The 23,162-nt window shown below is 43.5% G+C and overlaps 1 protein-coding gene and 1 long non-coding RNA gene across 5 annotated transcripts in view; one reads left to right on the forward strand and one right to left on the reverse strand.

Annotated features, from left to right (window-relative positions):
• METTL16 (methyltransferase 16, N6-methyladenosine) overlaps positions 1–23,162 on the forward strand; it is an 89,211-nt gene that overhangs the window by 23,355 nt on the left and 42,694 nt on the right. For 2 of the 3 annotated variants that reach the window (XM_050763556.1, XM_050763558.1), the window contains 4 exons: positions 4,036–4,235; positions 9,038–9,178; positions 14,827–14,942; positions 19,534–19,676. In XM_050763556.1, the coding sequence (XP_050619513.1) occupies positions 4,036–4,235; positions 9,038–9,178; positions 14,827–14,942; positions 19,534–19,676 (600 nt within the window). The remainder of the gene's footprint in view (positions 1–4,035; positions 4,236–9,037; positions 9,179–14,826; positions 14,943–19,533; positions 19,677–23,162) is intronic. The other variant, XM_050763557.1, reaches the window with a different exon arrangement.
• Positions 4,572–5,348, reverse strand: LOC126938905 (uncharacterized). 2 transcript variants are annotated; one of them, XR_007720220.1, is made up of 4 exons: positions 5,254–5,348; positions 5,029–5,078; positions 4,879–4,953; positions 4,572–4,728 (listed from the first exon to the last, which is right to left on the reverse strand). It is a non-coding gene; the product is annotated as an uncharacterized LOC126938905 (long non-coding RNA). The 2 variants fall into 2 exon arrangements; XR_007720219.1 differs by lacking the exons at positions 4,572–4,728; positions 4,879–4,953 and adding an exon at positions 4,774–4,853.

The following is a 23,162-nucleotide window of genomic DNA, read 5'->3' on the forward strand; positions in this document are numbered from 1 at the left end:
GCTGGGTCTAGTGTACTTTTGATTTGTTCCTACCTTCCTTTCAGCATGTCCTGTTTTCTAATACAATACAATGTTTCGGGTTCATCTTGTACTTCCCTATCCAGTTGTGGAATAATCATTTATCCAAGGAACTCTGATTCCTTTAGGGAGTACTATTTAGAAACCAAGGTCTGGAACTCTAGGTATGCTCATAGCGATGGGAGCGTCGTTGCTTCTAGGCTTTGGCTGTGTCTCTTCAGAGTCCACTATAGTCATCCTATTTCTGTCTGCTGTCGATGATACTAAAGTTCCATTCTTCATCCCTTCCATTTCCCTCCCTATAAGTTAGTACCTGGAAGCATTCTTAGAGGTCACAAGAAATCATTATATTCAGGTATGGAATGCAATTTTTGTGTAGATAACAAATCTATATCCATGAAATGTGATTCTGCCCATCATCCATCTTTTTGCAAGGTCTTTTCCTGTGAAAGGTATGTTTTTTCTTTTCTTTTCTTTTTGAGACAGAGTCTCTCTCTGTTACCCAGGCTGGAGTGAAGTGGCGCAGTCTCAGCTCATCGCAACCTCTGCCTCCTGGGTTCAAGCGATTCTCTTGTCTCAGCCTCTCTAGTAGCTGGGATTACAGACATGCGCCACCACGCCCGGCTAATTTTGTGTTTTTAGTAGAGACGGGGTTCTCCGTGGTGGTCAGGCTGGTCTCGAACTCCCGACCTCAGGTGATCTCCCTGCTGCAGCTTCCCAAAGTGCTAGGATTACAGGTGTGAACCACTGTGCCTGGCCAAGGTGTGTTTTTTCTTTCTTTCTTTCTTTCTTTTTTTTTTTTTTTTTTTTTTTTTTGAGACGGAGCCTTGCTCTTTCTCCCAGGCTGGAGTGCAGTGGCGCTATCTGGGCTCACTGCAAGCTCCACCTCCCGGGTTCACACCATTCTCCTGCCTGGGACTACAGGTGCCCGCCACCTCACTCAGCTAATTTTTTGTATTTTTAGTAGAGACGGAATTTCACCATGTTAGCCAGGATGGTCTCAATCTCCTGACTTTGTGATCTGCCTGCCTCGGCCTCCCAAAGTGCTGGGATTACAGGTGTGAGCCACCGCGCCCGGCCCAAGGTGTGTTTTTTTCTAAACAGTTTTTTGAAAGAGTAGATCATGTTACCTAACAACCACTGGCTGTCTATTCTTTAATATGTGTTCAATTGTGTTGCTGTATTCTTGGCATCACATAACAGAAGAATAAAGAAATTTTCTTCACATCAGACTGGAAGGTAATGGAAATGTTTACTGTTTATTCTGTTTTCAGTAGCCGTTTCAACCCTTCCATGTCTATAATTTGCTTGATAAATAATTAATGACTCCCATTGTACTAGGTCATAGTATTCCTCATAGTCATAAAATGCCAGCAAGAAGGACCCTTAGCCTGTTGAGTCCAATCCCTTACTTTTTTTTTTCCTCCAAGATGGAGTCTCACTCTGTCACCCAGGCTGGAGTGCAATGGCATGATCTCAGCTCACTGCAACCTCTGCCTCCCAGGCTCAAGCGATTCTCCTGCATCAGACTCCTGAGTAGCTGGGATTATAGGCATCCGCCACCACGACTGACTAATTTTTGTATTATTTGTGCAGGTGGGGTTTCACCATGATAGCCAGGCTGGTCTCGAACTCCTGACCTCAGGTGATGCACCTGCCTTGGCCGCCCAAATTGGTAGGATTGCAGGCATGAGCCACCACAACTAGCCAATCCTTTACTTTTATAGGTGGAGAAACTGAGACCTAAGAACTGAACTGACTTAAGTCCGTGGCTAATTGATTGCAGAGCCAAAAGTGGAGTCCAGGGCTCCTAACTTCCGTTCTAGAACATTTTTGCTGTAGGTAGTGGAGAGAGATTGGGTTGATGGAACCTGCCTGAAGTTTCCATGGTTGCTGGGTGGAAACAGCACGCTTCCTTCTCTCTTGGCACTCAGGTATCCAGATGGGCATTGAATTTTTCTGGTGATTGGTCATTTGATGACCAGGCAGGGGAGCAGAAAAGGAGATGGTCCAGACCAGAAGCTGTTTGAGGATGTGGTGTTGCCTGACCAGACACCTTAAGGCCAGAATTCTAAGTAGTTTCAAAACTCCTCCTCCCTTTCCTAGCCCCATCTATGGACTTTCTGCTTTCTTCAAAATGCTCTGTTGGGCAGGTGCAGTGGTTCACGCCTCTAATCCCGACACTTAGGCCGAGGCGGGAAGATTACGTGGGCCTAGGAGTTCAAGACCAGCCAAGGCAACATAATGGGCTGGGCCCTTTTCTCTACAAAAAAAAAAAAAAAAAAAAAAAAAAAAAAAAAAGCTGAGTGTGGCGGTATGCACCTACAGTCCCAGCTACTTGAGGGGCTGAGGCAGGAGGGTCACTTGAGCCTGGGAGGTTGGGGCTGCAGTGAGCCGTGATCACACTGCATTCCAGTCTGGGAGACGGTGAGGACCTGTCTCAAAAAAAAAACCCGCAAAACCAAAAAAGACCCTGCTCTGTTTATAAAAAAGGTCTGTTGGTTTTCTTTTTTAATATTTTCAGTTTAGCAGTATTTTGACATCAACATAGTTACATTCGTACAATTTTCTTAAAAAGTTAAATACAGGCCAGGTGCGGTGGCTGACGCCTGTAATCCCAGCACTTTGGGAGGCCGAGGCGGGTAGATCACGAGGTCAGGAGATGGAGACCGTCCTGGCTAACACAGTGAAACTCCGTCTCCACTAAAAATACGAAAAAATTAGCTGGGCGTGGTGGCGGGCGCCTGTAGTCCCCGCTCCTTGGGAGCCTGAGGCAGGAGAATGGTGTGAACCCGGGAGGCAGAACTTGCAGTGAGCCAAGATCGCGCCACTGCACTCCAGTTTGGGCGACAGAACGAGACTCCATCTCAAAAAAAAAAAAAGAAAAAAGTTAAACACAAATATATCTTATGATCCATTCCTGACTGTCTACCCAAGAGTGGTGAAAACGTATGTCCACCCGAAGACTTGTATGTAAACAGCAGCATTGTTCGTGATGGTCAACAAGTAGAAACAAGCCAGCTGTCCAGGAACTGGGGAATATGGATAAACAAAGTGTAGGTATTCTTACTGTGGAGTATTATTCACCCATAAAAAGAAGTGAAATAAGTTATAAAGTGGATGAACCTCACAAACTTGTGTTAAGTGACCAGAAGACCTCATTATGATTTCAGTTCCTTGAAATATCCAGAAAAGGTAAGTCTGTAAAGACAGAAAGTACATCAATGGTTGCCTCAGGCTAAAGTTGGAAATGAAGAAAGACATGCAAATGGTCATGAGTTCTCCTTTTTGGGGTGATAAGGGTGCTCTAAAAGTGGGTTTTGGTGATGGTTGCACAACTCTGTTAATGTACTAGAAACTATTCAATTGTACACTTACAGGTGAATTTTATAGTGTGTGAATTATACTTCATAAAGCTTTAAAAAATTACATTTTAAATTTGATGTCTGTAATAGTTGTCATATTTAAGTATCTTATCCTGTCTTCATTATTAAACATTTTTATACTGCTTTCTTTCCACTTTTAAGTAGGATTTTCAAGGAATGCTAATGTCAGATGATGTTAATGGTAACAGTAAAAATAGCTAGCATTTGTAAAATAGTTACTATGCACCAGACATTATGCTAAGTACTTCTAGGTTATCTCACGGTAGCATTGTGATATTGGTACTACTATCCTCATTTTACAGCAGAGGAAACAGTTTCCTAGAGGTAAATGACTTGTCCAAAGCCACACAGTAAGGAGACAGTGAGACAGGAATTTGACCGAGTCATTTAATCTCTGTGCTTTGTATATGGACATGCAGTGTTTTTGGTGGAGGATTGTACTGCTTTTCATATGCCGTGACTGTTAAACACTCATGTATATATGCCGCTGGGATGAATGCTCTGTATAACTATTTATGTGTGATCTCTCCAGGAAATTCAGATGGCATTTGGTTTTGCCTGTTTGTCACAGAGCTTTTACAACATAGTGAATCTTATTAATCAGTTTTACTTCTTTTTCTTTATTCCTCAGCCTTAATTTTAAAGACCCTGAAGCAGTCAGAGCTCTGACTTGTACTCTCCTAAGGGAAGATTTTGGACTTTCTATTGATATTCCATTGGAGAGACTAATTCCCACAGTTCCCTTGAGACTCAACTATATTCATTGGGTAGAAGATCTGATCGGTCACCAGGATTCTGACAAAAGTACTCTTCGAAGAGGAATTGACATAGGTATATAGTTTTAAATTCTTTTTTGGCTAAACATAGGTTTCGTAAGTTTTGCAAGATCAAATTCTTTGTTAACTTTTCTACTGGGTATTTGTTGTTGTACGAAAGAAGCTGGCTACAGATACAGGTTGAGCATCCTTAATCCGAAAATCCAAAATGCTTCCAAATCTGCAACCTTTGAGCACTGATATGCTGCTCAAAGGCAATGTGCATTGGAGCTTTCCAGATTTGGGGGTTAGGGATGTTCAGCCTGTAAATATAATGCAAATATTTCAAAATCTGAAAAAAAAACCTGAAATCCAAAACACTTCTAATCCCAAGCATTTTGGATTAGAGATCCTCAACCTGTATTACCGTCTTATTTACTACACCTGTTACCGTTCTTATTTACTACACCTGTTACCATTCTTACTTGCTACACCTATTACCGTTCTTATTTACTACACCTGTTACCATTCTTATTTACTACACCTATTACCGTTCTTATTTACTACACCTGTTACCATTCTTATCTACCATACCTGTTACCATTCTTATTTATTACACCTGTTACCATTCTTACTTACTACACCTATTACCGTTCTTATTTACTACACCTGTTACCATTCTTATTTACTACGTCTATTACCGTTCTTATTTACTACACCTGTTACCATTCTTACTTGCTACACCTGTTACCGTTCTTATTTACTACACCTGTTACCATTCTTATTTACTACACCTATTACCGTTCTTATTTACTACACCTGTTACCATTCTTATTTACTACACCTATTACCGTTCTTATTTACTACACCTGTTACCATTCTTATTTACTACACCTGTTACCATTCTTACTTACTACACCTATTACCGTTCTTATTTACTACACCTGTTACCATTCTTATTTACTACACCTATTACCGTTCTTATTTACTACACCTGTTACCGTTCTTATTTACTACACCTGTTACCGTTCTTATTTACTACACCTATTACCGTTCTTATTTACTACACCTGTTACCATTCTTATTTACTACACCTATTACCGTTCTTATTTACTACACCTGTTACCATTCTTATTTACTATACCTGTTACCATTCTTATTTACTACACCTGTTACTATTCTTATTTACTATACTTGTTACCGTTCTTATTTACTACACCTGGCCTTTTCTCCCACTGATTTCTCTTGAGAAGGGATTGTCAGTCCAAACAGGGAGTAAGAGGTTAAGGGAAGTACAAAATGAAAGTGAGGCTCTTACTTACATAGCTTTTCATTTTTTAAATTTTTTTATTTTGAAATAGGGTCTCGTCGTGTTGCCCAAGGTTGGTCTTGACTCCTGGGCTCAAGCAGTCCACGTGCCTCGGCTTCCCAAAGTGCTGAGATTACAGGCATGAGCCATGACACCTGGCCCTACTTAGCTTTTCAGATTACCACATTGATGTCTGTGTCTGTTGGGCTTAATTTTTACTCTGGTGTCTTCATATTGTGATTTTTTTTTTTTTTTTTTTTTTTTTGAGGTGGAGTTTTGCTCTTGTTGCCCAGGCTGGAATGCAATGGCGTGGTCTCAACTCAGTGCAACCTCCGCCTCCCAGGTTCAAGCAATGCTCCTGCCTCAGCCTCCTAAGTAGCTGGGATTACAGGTGCCCTCCACCACACCTGGCTAACTTTTGTACTTTTAGTAGAGATGGGATTTCACCATGTTGATCAGGTTGTTCTCAAACTCCTGACCTCAGGTGATCTGCCCCCCTCGTCCTCCCAAAGTGCTGGGATTACAGGCGTAAGCCACCACGCCTGACCACTGCACCTGGCCTCTATTTCGGACTCAGTGGAATTATTAGCATTCCTCGCTCCTAGATAGTAGTAAGTGTTTAACTTTGATGTTTGTATACGTTTTTCAGTCCTCATCCTACATGATCTTTTCAGCGGCATTTATTGATCCCTCCTTTCTCTTTTGTTCGCTCTCCTTCATTTGCTTTCATGACGCCAGACTGTTGGTTTCCTCTTTCGTTTCTGTGCACTGTTCTCCACTTTTCAGGCGTACCTGCCTGTATCTGACCACTAGATACTGGTATTCCTTGCATAAAGCTCAGCCTTTAGCTCCTTTCTCACTCAGCACCCTACCCTGGCAATTGCATTCACTTCTATGATGATTTCCCACCTCTATACAAATAAATCACATGTTTATATGTTCCTCCAACTCAGATTACTTTCCTTGACCTCCGATCTCATATATAAGAGAAACTTGGATTTCTGAAAAACATCTCAGACTTGCTGTGTCCAAGACCAAACTCACACTGTTTCCCTAATCCTGGTTCTCTTTGTTTCTTGTTTCAGTGAGTCTACCATAGTCCACCCTGTGATCCTTGGTACTTACCACTCAGTAAAAAAATGTCTGTGACTGTTTCCTGTTGACTTTCTCTCTTAAATACTTCTGAAATCATCTACTTCTCTCCATCTCCACTGCCGTCCTAGCCAAGTCATCATCTCTTACCTTTTTGCATTTCTGCATTTCTCACCTCTTCTGCTTCTCACCTAGTTTTGCTTAAAAAGCTTGACAGCCTAGTTGGTACTAATTTGATTTTAATTATGCCCCAAACCCTCTAAAATAGCATTTGGGGATAGAGGAGGTTAATGGATTTTAATTCTTCACAAGGGGCACTACCTAACTGCAATCACGTCCATTCTAATTAGGGCTTTATATAAATTCTTCCCCCAGACTCCATCAGTTTGCTCTAGTTCTACGATTACGTACTTTCCATTTTTATTTATCATTACAAAGATTATTACCCATTTAAAAATGTCATTTGGCTTTCTGAGGGGATTTTGTCCTGTCCTATAAAGGACTAGTAAAGAATCTGTTGCATTCTATTAGAGTACAAGTCTTTGGGTCTTCAGAATTAAGAAACTTCTTTTGGCGCTGACAAATCTTTTATGTATATTTATTACCCCGGAGGTAAGTGTACTTTTTTAATCTTTTAAATGAAATTGAAGTTTGAAGAGAGAGGCAGTTGTGTAAAAGTCAAGGATCTGGTCTGGATTTTTTTCCTACAGAGTAGAAAGTACAACTGAAATGTTCTGAAATGTGTGTGTGTCTGGCTTACTAGAACGGCCAGCAGGAGCTAAAGCAGTGTGGTTTCTGAGAAGACCTTGAATACCCTTTACCACCCTTTCCCTCACCACCCCCAGGTATCCAAGGAGGTGCTTGTCCAGTAGCACCGGGCCCAGGATACTCTCGGGCAAACATGGTAGGCAACGCAGCATTCACCGTGACCATCAAAGAGCTTAAATGTTGGGGCCGTCAGCTTTTAGTAGCCTGTTCTGGATGCGTAATGAGGAAGCAGTATGACAAGCCTGGATTTCCTCTGGGTTAGGAGTATCTAGCCCCTGCTTCTCCCTGGCAAATCCTTACAAGGCTAGACCGGAACTGGGATATGGTCAGATGAGAGCAGACCTACAGTGGCTGGTGGAGGCTGACTGCTTTAGGCCTCTGGGAGAAACACTCTTCTCTTGAATATACTCTTTAGGATCTAATTGGCCAAGATAGTCAATATTGTAAAAGAGAGAGAGGGAGATTGAGATTTGCTCTGTCACCCAGGCTGAAGTGCAGTGGCAAGGTCTCGGCTCACTGCAACCTCTACCTCCCAGGTTCGAGTGATTCTCCTGCCTCAGCCTCCTGAGTAGCTGGAATTGCAGGTGCCCATCATCATGCCCAGCTAATTTCTGTAGTTTTAGTAGAGACGGGGTTTCACCATGTTGCAGGCAGGCCTGGAACTCCTGACCTCAGGTGGTCCGCCTGCCTCAGCCTCCTAAAGTGCTGGGACTACAGGTGTGAGCCACCATGCCCGGCCTTTAAAAACAATATTCATGGTTAGTATATAGTCCAGTCCAGGGCTCGGGGTTCTACATAATTTAGTACCAAACCCTAGTGGTCAAAGAGTGTTTTTTTTGCCTGGAGTGTTTGCCTTTTGAATACCTCCCTTGACACTGGTGAGGCGAGCCAGTGACTCTGATGTCTTGGCTTCAAACCAAGTATTTTCCCATGTCTCTACAGCTAAGAGATAGATGAGTTATCTCTAATCTCTTTAGTTTGTTTGTTTGTTTGTTTGTTTTTTCCACTTATTTCTTTCAGCTGACAACTTACAGACATTTGGGTAATTCAGCAGTTTAATAAACATTTTATACCCTACATATTTTTTCTTGCTTTTGGAGAATGGAATGTACATTGATCCATTTTAAGATATTACAAAGGCATTTTAACAAATAGCATTGTTTTCTTTTAAGAAAATTGAGTTTTGTGTGAGATTTAAAATGAAGACTCTTTACAAAGTAAATCAGCTGAGTTTTGAGCATTTTAGGTGAATTAGTCACATATTCCTTGACCTCTGCTTGTGTGTTCTTCATTTTTTATACAACACACGAAAGAGGAGGCCAGCAAGGTTTCGATACTTCAGGAAGGTTGAGTCTAATTAGGAGGTAAGACTAATATACACGAATGACTAAGGAACCCAGTAGCCATAATATATGTGGAATCAGGTACTAGCTTGTGATTTCTCTACCAAAAAATACAAAAATTACAGAAAATACAAAAATTAGCCAGGCATGGTGGCATGCACCTGTAGTCCCGGGAACTCGGGAGGCTGAGTGGGGAGAATCGCCTGAGCCCAGGAAGTCGAGGCTGCAGTGAACCATGATCACACCACTGCCCTGTAGCCTGGGTGACGGAGTGAAAACAGAATTCTGAGAAGAGTGGTGTTTTCATGATGATTCTAACCTTTCCCTCTGGTGTGTGGAATGTGTTTTGAATTTTCGTTTTACTAGGTACGGGGGCATCCTGCATCTACCCCTTACTCGGAGCAACCTTGAATGGCTGGTATTTCCTTGCAACAGAAGTGGATGATATGTGTTTCAACTATGCAAAGAAAAATGTGGAACAGAATAACTTATCTGATCTCATAAAAGGTTAGCGCCACAGAATGAATACCTCCACACTCTGTGTCTTCACCTGCCTTTTTAGTTTAACACATTTCATTACCTTTTTCTTGAATATGCAGACTTCGGCAATTTTAAAAAATCCGGCATTTTGTAATTGGGTTTGCTGTCTGTCTTGATACCAGAATTAACTCAGAAGGAAAATAGTAACTATAGTTGATCATTAATTGTTTGTGGATTCCTTATTAGTGAATTTGCCTGCTTGCCGAAATTTATTTATTTATCCATTCATTTATTTTAGTAGATTTTCTTGAATAAATGTTTATTCGTTATAACCCCTTAGAAACATTTCCAGAGACTTTAAGTGGCGGTTTTTTTTTGTTTGTTTGTTGAGTTTATTTTTTAGGGCATTTTTAGGTTCATAGCAAAATGAAGTGGAAGGTTCAGAGATTCCCTGTATATCCCTGCCCCCACACATGCATAGCCTTCTCCATTATCAGCATGCCCCAGCAGAGTGGGATATTTGTCACAGGTGATGAACCTATGCTGGCACATCATTGTCACCCACCGTTCGTGCTTTACATCACGGATTCCACTTGGTGGTGTACATTTCGTAGTTTTGGACGAATGAAGCGGACATGTGTCTCCCAGTACAGTATACACAGAATCGTTTCACTGCCCTGCCGTGTTCTGTGCCTCAGCTATCCGTCTCTCACTGGCCCCAGCCCCAGGAAACTACTGACCTGTTTACTGTCTTCATAGTTGTACATTTTCCAGAACGTCATATAATTGGAACCACACAGTAGATAGACTCTTCGGAGTGCCTTCTTCCGCTGAGTGACGTTTATTTAACTTTCCTAATGTCTTTTTACAGTTTGACAGCTTTTTAAAAAATTCTTTTAATTTATTTTTTTTCTGCTGCCTCTCTAATTGCAGAAAGCTCATTTATTTTTAGCACATTTCATTTTGATATTCGATTATCTGGGTGTACCAGAGTTTCTCCATTCACCTCTTGAAGGACATCTTGATTGTTTCCAAATTTTGACAATTACAGATAAAGTTGTGAGAAACACCTGTGTGCAGCTTTTTCTGTGCGTGTAAGTTTTTGACTCCTTTAGGTAAATGCCAAGCAGTGTGCTTGCTGGATGGTATGGTAATGGGATGTTTAATTTTGTGAGAAACCACCAAACTCCCTTCCAGAGCACCGTTTTGCACTCCCACCAGCAGTGGACAAAAGTTCCTGTTGCTCACATCCTTGCCAGCACTGGGTGTTGTCAGTGTTCTGGGTTTTGGCCATTCTAATAGGTGTGTAGTGGTACTTCCTTATTTTAATGTGCATTTTCCTGATATTGATGTAGAGCATCTTTTCATGTGCTCATTTACCATCTGTATATCTTTTTTGGTGAGATGTCTATTCAGGCCTTTTGCCCCCCCCCCCTTTTTTTTTTGAGACTTAGTTTTGCTCTTGTTCCCCAGGTGGGAGTACAATGGCGCGATCTCGGCTCTCTGCAACCTCTGCCTCCCAGGTTCAAGTGATTCTCCTGCCTCAGCCTCCCAGGTAGCTGAGATTTCAGGCACCCCCCCACCATGCCCAGCTAATTTTTGTATTTTTAGTAGAGATGGGGTTTCACCATGTTGCCCAGGCTGGTCTCAAACTCCTGTCCTCAAGTGATTCTCTTGTCTGTACCTCCCAGAGTGTTGGAATGATAGACATGAGCCATTGCCCCCAGCCAAGTCCAGCTTATTGATCTTCTTTTAAGGAATTATATACAGTACCGTTGGTATTATATCCAAAAGTGCTGTAATCTCAGCACGCTGGGGGCTGAGGTGGGTAGATCTTTGAGGTCAGGAGTTTGAGACCAGCCTGGCCTACATGACGAAACCCCATCTCTACTAAAAATACAAAAATTAGCCGGCGTTGTGGTGCATGCATGTAATCCCAGTGACTCAGGAGGCTGAGGACCAAGAATCACTTGAGTCTGGGAGGTGGAGGTTGCAGTGAGCCGAGATCACGACACTGCACCCCAGCCCAGGAAACAGAGCAAGACTCTGTTACTTCTAGGAGTTTTATAGTCTTGCATTTTGCATTTAGGTTTGTGATCTGTTTTGAGTTAAATTTTGTGAAGGATATAAGGTCTGTGTCTAGCTTCATTTTATGCATGTGGATGTCTAAGTGATGTTCCAGTATCAGTTCTTGAAAAGACTGTATCTGTTCTGTTCTATTGATCTATTCATTCACTAAAAACATGCTGTTTTGATTATAGTAGCTTTGTAGTAAGTCTTAGAATTGGGTAGTGTCAGTCTTTCAACTTGCCTCTTCTCTTTCAATACTGTGTTGGCTATCCTGAGCCTTTTGCCTCTCCAAATAAACTTTAAAATTAGTTTGTCAATAGCTAAAATGTATGCATGTAGGTTTGTACGTATGAATGTGTTTCCTTATTTAATTTTAGAGTCAGGGTCTCACTGTCACCCAGGCTGGAGTGTAGTGGTTCACTGTAGCTTCAACCTCCTATGTTCAGGTAATCATCCAGCCTCAGCCTTGTGAGTAGCTGAGACTGCCGGTGTGTTGCCACCACGCCTGGCTAATTTTTGTGTTTTTTTGTAGAGATGGAGTCTTGTCATGTTGCCCAGGCTGGTCTTAAACTCCTGGGCTCGAGTGATTTTCTGGCCTCAGCCTCCCAAAGTGCTGGAGTTACAGGCGTGAGCCACTACCCCCAACCAAAAATTTATTTTTAACTTAAAATTGACATTCATGGTACTTTTGTGGTCATTCACAGACACGTGCATAGTGGCATATAATTGGAGTTGCCCAGTGTGCGTGTTCCCAGCTGAGGCTCAGCAAAGCGATGCTCTGCCTTCTTACTCCAGCTTCCTTTCTGTGGACCAAGTGTCCTTTTCTTGGTCTATTTAATACCACGTTTTGGGTGTTTTTTAAATTTTTATTTTGCATTTTTGTGCTTTCCCTTGGTGATTTTGCTGTTTAAACTAGTCCCTAAACATAGTGCTGAAAGGCTGTCTTGTGTTCCTCAGTGCAAAAAGGCTGTGATGTGCCTTACAGAGAAAATACATGTGTTAAATAAGCTTCCTTCAGACACGAGTCATAGTGGTGTTGGCCATGAGTTTAGTGTTAGTGAATCAGCAATGTATATTCGATAAAGTGTCTTTAAACACCATAAAACAAGATTGTGTATCTATCAATTGATGAAAACGTGATGAGAGACTTGTAGGAACCTAACCCTGTATTTCCCCCGGGAACCAGTGGTTCAGTATTCACTCATTGACTATTTGTGGCTACTTTTTACAACATAACTAGTGCAGATAATGAGAATTGACTATATGTGAAGTAACTTAGTCATCAAGATTTTAAAAGGAAGGAAACCCTACTGTTGCTTAAACTATACCATCTTTTTAATTTCAGTACATAGGCAGGGTGCGGTGGCTCACGCCTGTAATCCCAGCACTTTGGGAGGCCGAAGCAGATTGCCTGAGGTCGGGAGTTTGAGAGCAGCCTGATCAACATGGTGAAATTCCATCTCTACTAAAAATACAAAAATTAGCTGGGCGTCGTGGTGGGCACCTGTAATCCCAGCTACTCGGGAGGCTGAGGCAGGAGAATCGCTTGAACCTGGGAGGCAGAGGTTGCAGTGAGTGGAGATCACACCACTGCACTTTATTCTGGTCTACAGAGTGAGACTGTGTCTCAAAAACAAATAATAATTTCAGTACATAGAACTGTGCTAGAAATAGTCAAATCCCCTTGTGATTTGTTACTTTTTATTTTTGTGGCCGGGCGCGGTGGCTCAAGCCTGTAATCCCAGCACTTTGGGAGGCCGAGACGGGCGGATCACGAGGTCAGGAGATCGAGACCATCCTGGCGAACACAGTGAAACCCTGTCTCTACTAAAAAAATACAAAAAACTAGCCGGGCGAGGTGGCGGGCGCCTGTAGTCCCAGCTACTTGGGAGGCTGAGGCAGGAGAATGGCGTAAACCCAGGAGGCGGAGCTTGCAGTGAGCTGAGATCCAGCCACAGCACTCCAGCCTGGGCGACAGAGCAAGACTCCGTCTCAACAACAAAAAAAATAAAAATAAATATTTTTGTGACCATTCTGTGTATAAAGCAGTGTTAATTTTTTTTTCCATTGAAGAGATTTTATGTCTCTTTATGAAGGAAATAAGACTTTTCCTCATAGTATTGAACATATTTTTGTAAGGGGAGACATTCATATTATTAGTGCATTTGTTTTATTTCTCCATTGTTGTGTAACAAATTATTCCAAAATCTAGGAGCCTATTTACTTTTATTTATTTTTTATTTTTTGAGATAGACTCTTGCTGTGTCACCCAGGCTGGAGTGCAGTGGCACAGTCTCAGCTCACTGCAACCTCTGTCTCCCAGGTTCAAGCGATTCTCCTGCCTGAGCCTCCCGAGTAGCTGGGATTATAGGTGCCCACCACCTCGCCCGGCTAGTTTTTGTGATTTTTTTTAGTAGAGACATGGTTTCACCATGTTGGCCAGGTAGGTCTCGAACTCCTGACCTCAAGTGATCCACTTGCCTCGGCTTCCCACAGTGTTGGGATTACAGGCATGAGCCACCTCATTGTTACATTGTTATTGTAACAATATAACAATCCCGGCCCTAGGAGCCTTAAAAAAATTTTTTTTTTTTGTTTTGTTTTTTTTTGTTAGAGACAGGGTCTCACTCTGTCATCCAGGCTGGAGTGCATTGGCGTGATCATGGCTCAAGCCTCCTGGGCTCAAGCAGTCTCTCACTTTAACCTCCCAAGTAGCTAGAATTACAGGCTCATACCTCCACGGTCAGATAATTTTTTATTTTTAAAATAAAATAGAGCTAGGTTCTTGCTAGGTTCTTGCTATGTTGCCCAGGCTAATCTGGAACTCTTGGTCTCAAGCAGTTCTCCCACCTTGGCCTCCCAAAGCACTGGGATTACAGGCATGAACCATCGCACTTGGCCCTAGCAACTTCAAACAATACACATTTATCTCATTGTTCCTGTGGGTCATACATTCTGGCATAGCTTAGTCGGGTGGTTCCAGTTGAGACACTTTCATGCATTTGCAGTCAAGTTGTTGGCTAGAGCTACAGTATCTGAAGGATTTACGGGTGGTAGAGATTTGCTTCCGAGATGGCTTACTCGCGGCTCACTCACACGACTCTTGGAAGGAAACCCTAGTTCATAGCCATGTGGATCTCTCCGTGAAGCTATTTGAGTGTCCTTAAAATGCAGCCGACACTCTAGGGGAAGGAAATTAAACTCCATCTCCTGAAGGGAGTAACGTCAAAGGGTTTGAGGACATACAGTCACGCATTACTTAACAGCAGGAATATATTCTGAGAAATGCATTGTTAGGTGATTTCATCGTAGTGTGTGCTCATGCACACCTAGGCCTGTATGTAATACCTGTGGCTCCTATGCTGTAACCTGAACAGTATGTTACTGTATTGAATACGGAAGGCCGTTTTAACACAATGGTAAGTATTTGTGTATCTGAGCATATCAAACATAGAAAAGGTACAGTAAAAATGTGGTGTTACAATCTTACGGGACCAGCGTCATATATGCAGTCCATTGTTACCAAAGCATCGTTATGCAGGGCGTGATTATGCTTTAAAACCACCGCGACAGTGATGAGCTCACAGCCCTGTTTTTCCTCCTAGTGGTGAAAGTGCCACAGAAGACGCTCCTGATGGACGCTCTTAAAGAAGAATCTGAGATCATCTATGACTTTTGCATGTGCAACCCTCCCTTTTTTGCCAATCAATTGGAAGCCAAGGTAAAATGTCTTCTGCTTTAAAATAATTGAATATAGGCCGGGCACAGTGGCTCATGCCTGTAATCCCTGCACTTTGGGAGGCCGAGGTGGGCGGATTATGAAGCCAGGAGTTGGAGACCAGCCTGGCCAACATGGTGAAACCCCTTCTTTACTAAAGATACAGAAAATTAGGCAGGCGTCGTGGCCCACGCCTGTAATCCCAGCTACTGGGGAGGCTGAGGCAGGAGAATCGCTTGAACCCGGGAGGCGGAGGTTGCAATGAAAACTTTAAAAAATTAACTTATGGCTGGGCGCGGTGGCTCAAGCCTGTAATCCCAGCACTTTGAGAGGCCGAGACGGGCGGATCACGAGGTCAGGAGATCGAGACCATCCTGGCTAACACGGTGACACCCCATCTCTACTAAAAAATACAAAAAACTAGCCGGGCGTGGTGGCGGGCGCCTGTAGTCCCAGCTGCTGGGGAGGCTGAGGCAGGAGAATGGTGTAAACCCGGGAGGCGGAGCTTGCAGTGAGCTGAGATCCGGCCACTGCACTCCAGCCTGGGCGACAGAGCGAGACTCTGTCTCAAAAAAAAAAAAAATTAACTTACTATTTTTTAAAGAAAACTTTAAAAAATTAACTTACTATTTTTTAAATTAATATATTTGAAATGAGAACTTGCTGTGTTGCTCAAGCTGGTCTTGAACATCTGGACTCAAGCAGTCCCCCTCCCATCAGCTCTCCTAGTAGCTGAGACCATAGGCGCGTGCCTGGGTTTTGAAAGCTGTGTCAGTTAGGGTGCTTTTGGTTTGAGGTACTCTCAGCTCTCTGTGTCTATAGGTCCTACACCTGTGGGATCCACATCTGTGGATTCAGCCAACCACGCATTGAAAGCGTTGGGAGGCTTGCAGGGTGCCTCACACTTGTAATCCCAGCACTCTGGGAGGCTGAGGCGGACGGGTAGCTTGAGCTCAGGAGTTCGAAACCAGCCTGGGCAACGTGGTGAAACCCTGTCTCTACAAAAACTATAGAAAGAATTAGCCAGATGCTGTGGCGTGTGCCTGTAGACCTAGCTACTTGGGGGAGGCTGAGGTGGAAGGATGGCTTGAGCCCAGGAGGTGCAGGTTGCATTGAGCCAGGATCGTGTCACTGCACTCCAGCCTGGGTAACAGAGCAAGACCCTGTCTCAAAAAAAAAATTGGAGAAAAAAAGAAAACAATAAAAAATAACAATGTAGCAATGAAAAATAATACAAAACTACAGTACCATTGTTACATAGCATTCACATTGTATTAGGTATTATAATTAATCTAGGAATTATTGAAAGTAGATGAGATGACATGGGCAGGTGAAATGCAAATCCTACCCCATATGATAAAAGGGACTTGAGCTTCCTTGGATTTTGGTATCTAAGGCAGATCTTCCTCAGATACTGAGGGAGGACTGTACCTAAAAACCCAATTTAGGTTGACTTAAGGACAAAGGAAGTGTATTGGCTGACATATTTGAGAAACCCAGCAGTAGTTGGGATTTCATAATGATTTGATTAAGGTGTTCACAGTATTAAGAGCTCTGTTTTTCTCTTGGGTGTGACTTGTTCCGTGGTTGTTTTTGTTCATAAGCTGGTTTACTTGTGCTACAGCAATATTTAGAGGGTGGGAGGGTGCGGAGACAGCTCTTTTCTTCCCTGAACCATTGAGCAGTTGATTTGCTTCTCATTTGACCAACTTGGGTCATAGTCCACTCCTGGACTGAACTTCTTGGCTTAGGAAGGAAATCAATGTTTTTACTGCTACATGGCCTGCTTTTTTTTTTTTTTTTTTTGGTGACAGCGTCTCACTCTTGTCACCCAGGCTGGAGTGTAGTGGCGCCATGTCGGCTCACTGCAACCTCCTTCTCCCAGGTTCAAGCAATTTTCCTGCCTCAGCCTCCAGAATAGCTGGGATCACAAGCATGCACCAGCATGCCCGGCTAATTTATGTATTTTTAATAGAGACGGGGTTTCACCATATTGGCCAGGCTAGTCTCAAACTCCTGACCTCAAGTGATCTACCCTTGGCCTCCCAAAGTGCTGGGGTTACACGTGTGAGCCACTGCACCCGGTCAACACTTATTTGTCCTTTTTTTTGGGGGGGGAGGGATGGGGGGGATGGAGTGTTGCTCTGTTGCCCAGGCTGGAGTGCAGTGGTGTGATCTCCACTCACCGCAACCTCCACCTCCCAGGTTCAAGTGATTCTCGCACCTCAGCCTCCTGAGTTGCTGGGACTCCTGGCGGATACCACTGCCCTCGGCTAATTTTTTTTGCATTTTTATTAGAGACAGGGTTTTACCGTGTTGGCCAGGCTGGTCTCGAAATTCTGACGTCAAGTGATCTGCCCATCTTGGCCTCCCCAAGTGCTAGGATTACAGGCGTGAACCACCATGCCCAGCCTGATCTGTCGGGGTTTTTTTTGCTTTTTTTTTTTTTGAGACGGAGTCTTGCTCTGTCGCCCAGGCTGGAGTGCAGTGCCGCGATCTCGGCTCACTGCCACCTCTGCCTCCTGGGTTCAAGCGATTCTCCTACCTCAGCCTCCCCAGTAGCTGGGACTACAGGCGTGAGCCACCACGCCCGGCTAATTTTTTGTATTTTTTTTTAGTAGAGACAGGGTTTCACTGTGTTAGCCAGGATGGCCTCGATCTCCTGACCTCGTGATCTGCCTGCCTCAGCCTCCCAAAGTGCTGGGATTACAGCCGTAAGCCACTGCAACCGGCCTGATCTGTCTTTTTGATTATAGCCATCCTAGTGGGTATAAAGTGGTATCCCATTGTGGTTTTGATTAGGATTTCCCAGATGACTGATGATGTTGAGCATCTTTTCACGTGGTTATTGGCCATTTGCATATCTTCTTTGGAGAAATGCTTATTCATATCCTCTGCTCATTTTTAAGTTGGTTTATTTTTCTTTTTTATTATTAAGTTGTAAGCATTCTTTATACATCCTAAAAACAAGTTACTTATTAGACAGTGATTTGCAAACATTACCTTCCTGTGGGTTGTCTTCTCACTTTTTTTTTTTTTTTTTTTTTTTTGGAGACCGAGTCTCACTCTGCCGCCCAGGCTGGAGTGCAGTGGCTGGATCTTGGCTCACTGCAAGCTCTGCCTCCCGGGTTCATGCCATTCTCCTGCCTCAGCCTCCCGAGTAGCTGGGACTACAGGTGCCCGCCACCTCACCCGGCTAGTTATTTTGTATTTTTTAGTAGAGACGGGGTTTCACCGCGTTAGCCAGGATGGTCTCGCTCTCCTGACCTCGTGATCCGCCCGTCTCGGCCTCCCAATGTGCTGGGATTACAGGCTTGAGCCACCGCGCCCGGCCAATCTTCTCACTTTCTTTTTTTTTTTTTTTTTTTTTTTTTGAGACGGAGTCTCGCTCTGCCGCCCAGGCTGGAGTGCAGTGGCCGGATCTCAGCTCACTGCAAGCTCCGCCTCCCGGGTTCACGCCATTCTCCTGCCTCAGCCTCCAGAGTAGCTGGGACTACGGGCGCCCGCCACCGCGCCCGGCTAGTTTTTTGTATTTTTTAGTAGAGACGGGGTTTCACCGTGTTAGCCAGGATGGTCTCGATCTCCTGACCTCGTGATCCGCCCATCTCGGCCTCCCAAAGTGCTGGGATTACAGGCTTGAGCCACCGCGCCCGGCCTTCTTCTCACTTTCTTGATGGTGCCTTTTGCAGCTCAGAAGTTTTTAATTCTGATGACGTCCAATTTATCTGTTCTCTTTTGTTGCTTACGCTTTTGTTGTTATGTTTCAGAAACCATTGCCTATTCCAAGGTCATGAAAATTTACTCTTATGTTTTCTTCTAAAAAGTTTTATAGTTTTAGGTTTTACTTTTAGGTCTTTGATGAATTTTGAGTTAACTTTCATATGGTATGAGGTAAGGGTGGATTAGATATTTAAATGTGAAAAGCAAAACCATGAAAATGCTAGGAAAAAACATAAGTAAATATTTATCTAATCTTTGGGTAGATTTTCTGTACATGAAAAAGAAAGCATAAAGAAAAAGTGACAGATTGGGCTATATAAAAAGGTAAATAATTTTTATGTTTAATCACAAAAATGGAAAGTAAAAGACCTGGGAATAAATAGTTGCATGAAGTAGCTGCTTAAAATAAAATACTTTAGGCCAGGCACGGTGGCTCACGCCTGTAATCCCAGCATTTTGGGAGGCCGAGGCGGGCGGATCATGAGGTCAGGAGATTGAGACCATCCTGGCTCACGCAGTGAAACCCCATCTCTACTAAAAATGCAAAAAATTAGCCAGGCGTGGTGGCAGGTGCCTGTAGTCCCAGCTGCTCGGGAGGCTGAGGCAGGAGAATGGCTGAACCCAGGAGGCGGAGCTTGCAGTGAGCTGAGATCGCGGCACTGCACTCCAGCCTGGGTGAAAGAGGGAGACTCCGTCTCAAAAAATAAATAAATAAAATATTTTATTGGCTATGTGATTTTAAAATCTAAATCTAGCGTACTATTTGGAAAGTAAAATTGCATCTAAACATTCTAACTTAGAGATAGGTTACATTCAGACTCGGTTCTTGGGTGTACACATTTTTCACCAGTGTTTTTTTGTCGTCGTTGTTCAGGGAGTAAACTCAAGAAATCCTCGAAGACCTCCACCTAGTTCTGTTAATACAGGAGGCATCACAGAGATCATGGCAGAAGGAGGTGAATTAGAGTTTGTTAAAAGGATCATCCATGACAGTCTACAACTTAAAAAAAGATTAAGGTAAGTCTGTTTTTACAACATAGAGTCCATTTTTACAACACAGGAATATTTACCCCCTATGTAGTTCTCTTTTTTGTGGTGGGGGGATGGAGTCTTGCTCTTGTTGCCCAGGCTGGAGTGCGGTGGCACCATCTCAGCTCACTGCAACCTCTGCCTCCTGGGTTCAAGCTTTTCTTGTGCCTCAGCCTCCAAGTAGCTGGGATTACAGGCACCCACCACCTGTCATTTTTGTACTTCTAGTAGAGACGGGGATTTCAGCATGTTGGCCAGGCTGGTCTGGAACTCCTGGCCTCAGGTGATCCGCCTGCCTCGACCTCCCAAAGTGCTGGCATTACAGGCATGAGCCACCGTGCCCAGCCTGCAATCTTCATCTGCTTGTTCTTCTGACCACTAGGATTACTTTTCCTCTGAGCGACATGGTTTGTTTTAGAACGACATAGGGGAGGTGGGGCGCGGTGGCTCATGCCTATAATCCCAGCACTTTGGGAGGCCGAGGCAGGCGCATCAGAAGGTCAGGAGTTCAAGACCAGCCTGGCCAATATGGTGAAACCCCATCTCCACTAAAAATATAAAAATGAGTCAGGCGTGGTGGCGGGTGCCTGTTGTCCCAGCCACTTGGGAGGCTGAGGCAGGAGAATCACCTAAACCTGGGAGGCGGAGGTTGCAGTGAGCCGAGATTGCACCACTGCTCTCCAGCCTGGGCGAGAGAGTGAGATTCCTTCTCCAAAAATAAAAATAAAAATAAAGATTGCAAAGGTAGTGGCTCCTACAATCTGTGAAGACCCTGTTTCTGAGGATGTTCCATGCCTTTAATTGATTAGTGTTTACTGTATTCGTGTATATTACATAGATAGGAAAGAGGAAAATACCATATGATTGTATTGCTCCCATTAGGATGGTCCTGTGGGGGAACAAAACTGATTCAAATACAGCTTTTGATTAGAAAACAGATGGGTTCAGTTCTGTCCCATGAACCAGAATAAATGTGTTGCCTAGTCCTTTCAGCAATTTAGGTTCTCGGAATCAGTCTCCCAAACAGTGACAGATGTGAGGACATTGAGCTGTCAAGAACTTAATGAAGGGAAACTGAGATCACTAACCAGTTGCAGAGGAGGGTTAAGGCCATTCCTTTTGAAAGCTAATTATTTTGGACAGTACACCTGTCGTTAAGCAACATAAGGTACTCAAAAAGAGCTATTTGTCTCGCTTGACTTCTCACCCTGCCACATGTTGTTGAAATGATGGATAATGTGGTAGTTCAAAAACTAAAAGAGCTTTCAACCCTCGAATTTAGCTTTGGGACATAGGGAAGATTTTATTTGTTATTGTGTCAAATGCACATAACATAAAATTTACCATCTGTATTAGTCCATTCTCACACTGCTATAAAGAAATACCTGAGACTGAGTAATTTGTAAAGAAAAGAGGTTTTATTGGTTCACGGTTCCACAGGCTGTACAGACAGCATCGCTGGGGAAGCCTCCGGAAATGTACAATCATGGCAGAAGGTGAAGGGGAAGCAGGTACATCAGTACATGGCCAGAGGAGGAAGAGGAAGAGAGAAGGGGGGCGGCATGGTGCTACACACTTAAACAACCAGATCTAGTGAGATCTCACTATCACCAGAACGGCAAGGGGAAATCTGCCCTCAGGATCCAGTCACCTCCCAGCAGGCCCCCTCGCCAACACTAGAGATTACAGTTTGATATGATATTTGGACGGGGACACAAATCCAAACCGTATCGCCATCTAAAATTTTAGAGTATAGTTTAGTGACGTTAAGTACATTCCCATTGTTGTGCAAGCAGTCTCCAGAACTCTTCATTTTGCGGAACTGGAACTCTGCTGCTTAAATAACTCCTCGTTCTCTCCTTCCCTGAGCCCCCGGCAACCATCATTCTGCTGTCTGTCTCTACGAACTTGACTACTCTAGGTACCTCGTACAAATGGAATCATACGGTATTTGTCCTTTTATGACTGGCTTTTTTCACTTTTCGTCATGTTTTCAAGGTTCATCCATGATGCAGCATATTTCTGAATTTTCTTCCTTTTTAAGGCTGATAGTGTTAAAATTCCATTGTCCATGTGTACCACATTTTGTTTCTCCATTCATCTGCTGATGGAGAATACTTAGGTTGCTTCTACCCTTTGGCTATTGTGAATAATGCTATATGAATATGGGTATATAAATATCTCCTAGAGACCCTGCTTTCAGTTCTTTGGATGTAGACCTAGAAGTGGAATTCCTGGATAGGGAAGATTTTTTTCCCTATATGGTATTGTCCTCTTTTCTGTCTATGTAGTATAGATGATTATAGGAAACAAAATCACTTAAAGATGTGAGAAGGCTGGGCACGGTGGCTCACGCCTGTAATCCCAGCACTCTGGGAGACCCAAGCGGGTGGATCACCTGAGGTCTGGAGTTGGAGACTAGCCAACATGGTGAAACCCTGTCTCTAGTAACAAATACAAAAAATTAGCCAGGCCTGGTGGCAGGCACCTGTAATTCCAGCTACTTGGGAGGCTGAGGCAGGAGAACTGCTTGAACCTGGGAGGCAGAGGTTGCAGTGAACCAAGATTGCGCCACCGCACTCCAGCCTGGGTGACAGAGCGAGACTCCATCTGAAAAAAAAAAAAAAAAAAAAGACAGGAGAACATCCTCAGAAATGAAAATATCCTCAGAAACAGGGTCTCTGCAGGCTATAGGAGCTACTACCTTTTCAATTTTTGTTTATTCTTATTCTATAAATCTTTCCTATCTCCCAAAGGTAGAAAGCTGCTTATTTTATTAAAGACTTATTCCAAAATCATCAAATCTCCTGATTTTTTTTTTTTTCTTCGAGACAGAGTCTCACTCTGTCACCCAGGCTGGAGTGCAGTAGGGTGATCTTGGCTCACTGCAACCTCTCTCCGCTTCCCAGGTTCCAATGATTCTCATGCCTCAGCTTCCTGAGTAGCTGGGGCTACAGGCATGTGCCACCACGCCTGGCTAAGTTTTTGCACTTTTTTAGTCGAGTTGAGGTTTCACCATGTTGGCCAGGCCGGTCTCGAAGTCTTGACTTCAAGTGATTCTCCTGTCTCGGCCTCCCAGTGTGCCGTGATTACAGATGTGAGCCACCACACCCAGTCTAGATTAACTTATTTAGACACATTAAACTATCTTGAAGAAGAAAGAGACTAAAATTATACTGAGCATTGAGAAAAGTCTGAGAAAGTAAAATAAAGAAGGTAAGAGCACTGAAATTCACAGAAAAGAGGTAACCGAGCCACGTGACCATTTCATGATGGCTTTTTTTAAAAATTGAGACTGAGTTTCACTCTTGTTGCCCAGGCTGGAGTGCAATGGTATGATCTTGGCTCACCGCAACTTCCGCCTCCCAGGTTCAAGCGATTCTCCTGCCTCAGCCTCCCGAGTAGCTAGGATTACAGGCATGCACCACCACGCCAGGCTAATTTTGTATTTTTAGTAGAGACGGGGTTTCTCCG

The sequence above is a fragment of the Macaca thibetana genome, chromosome 16 (genome assembly GCF_024542745.1).
Source record: "Macaca thibetana thibetana isolate TM-01 chromosome 16, ASM2454274v1, whole genome shotgun sequence".
Lineage (NCBI taxonomy): Eukaryota > Metazoa > Chordata > Mammalia > Primates > Cercopithecidae > Macaca > Macaca thibetana.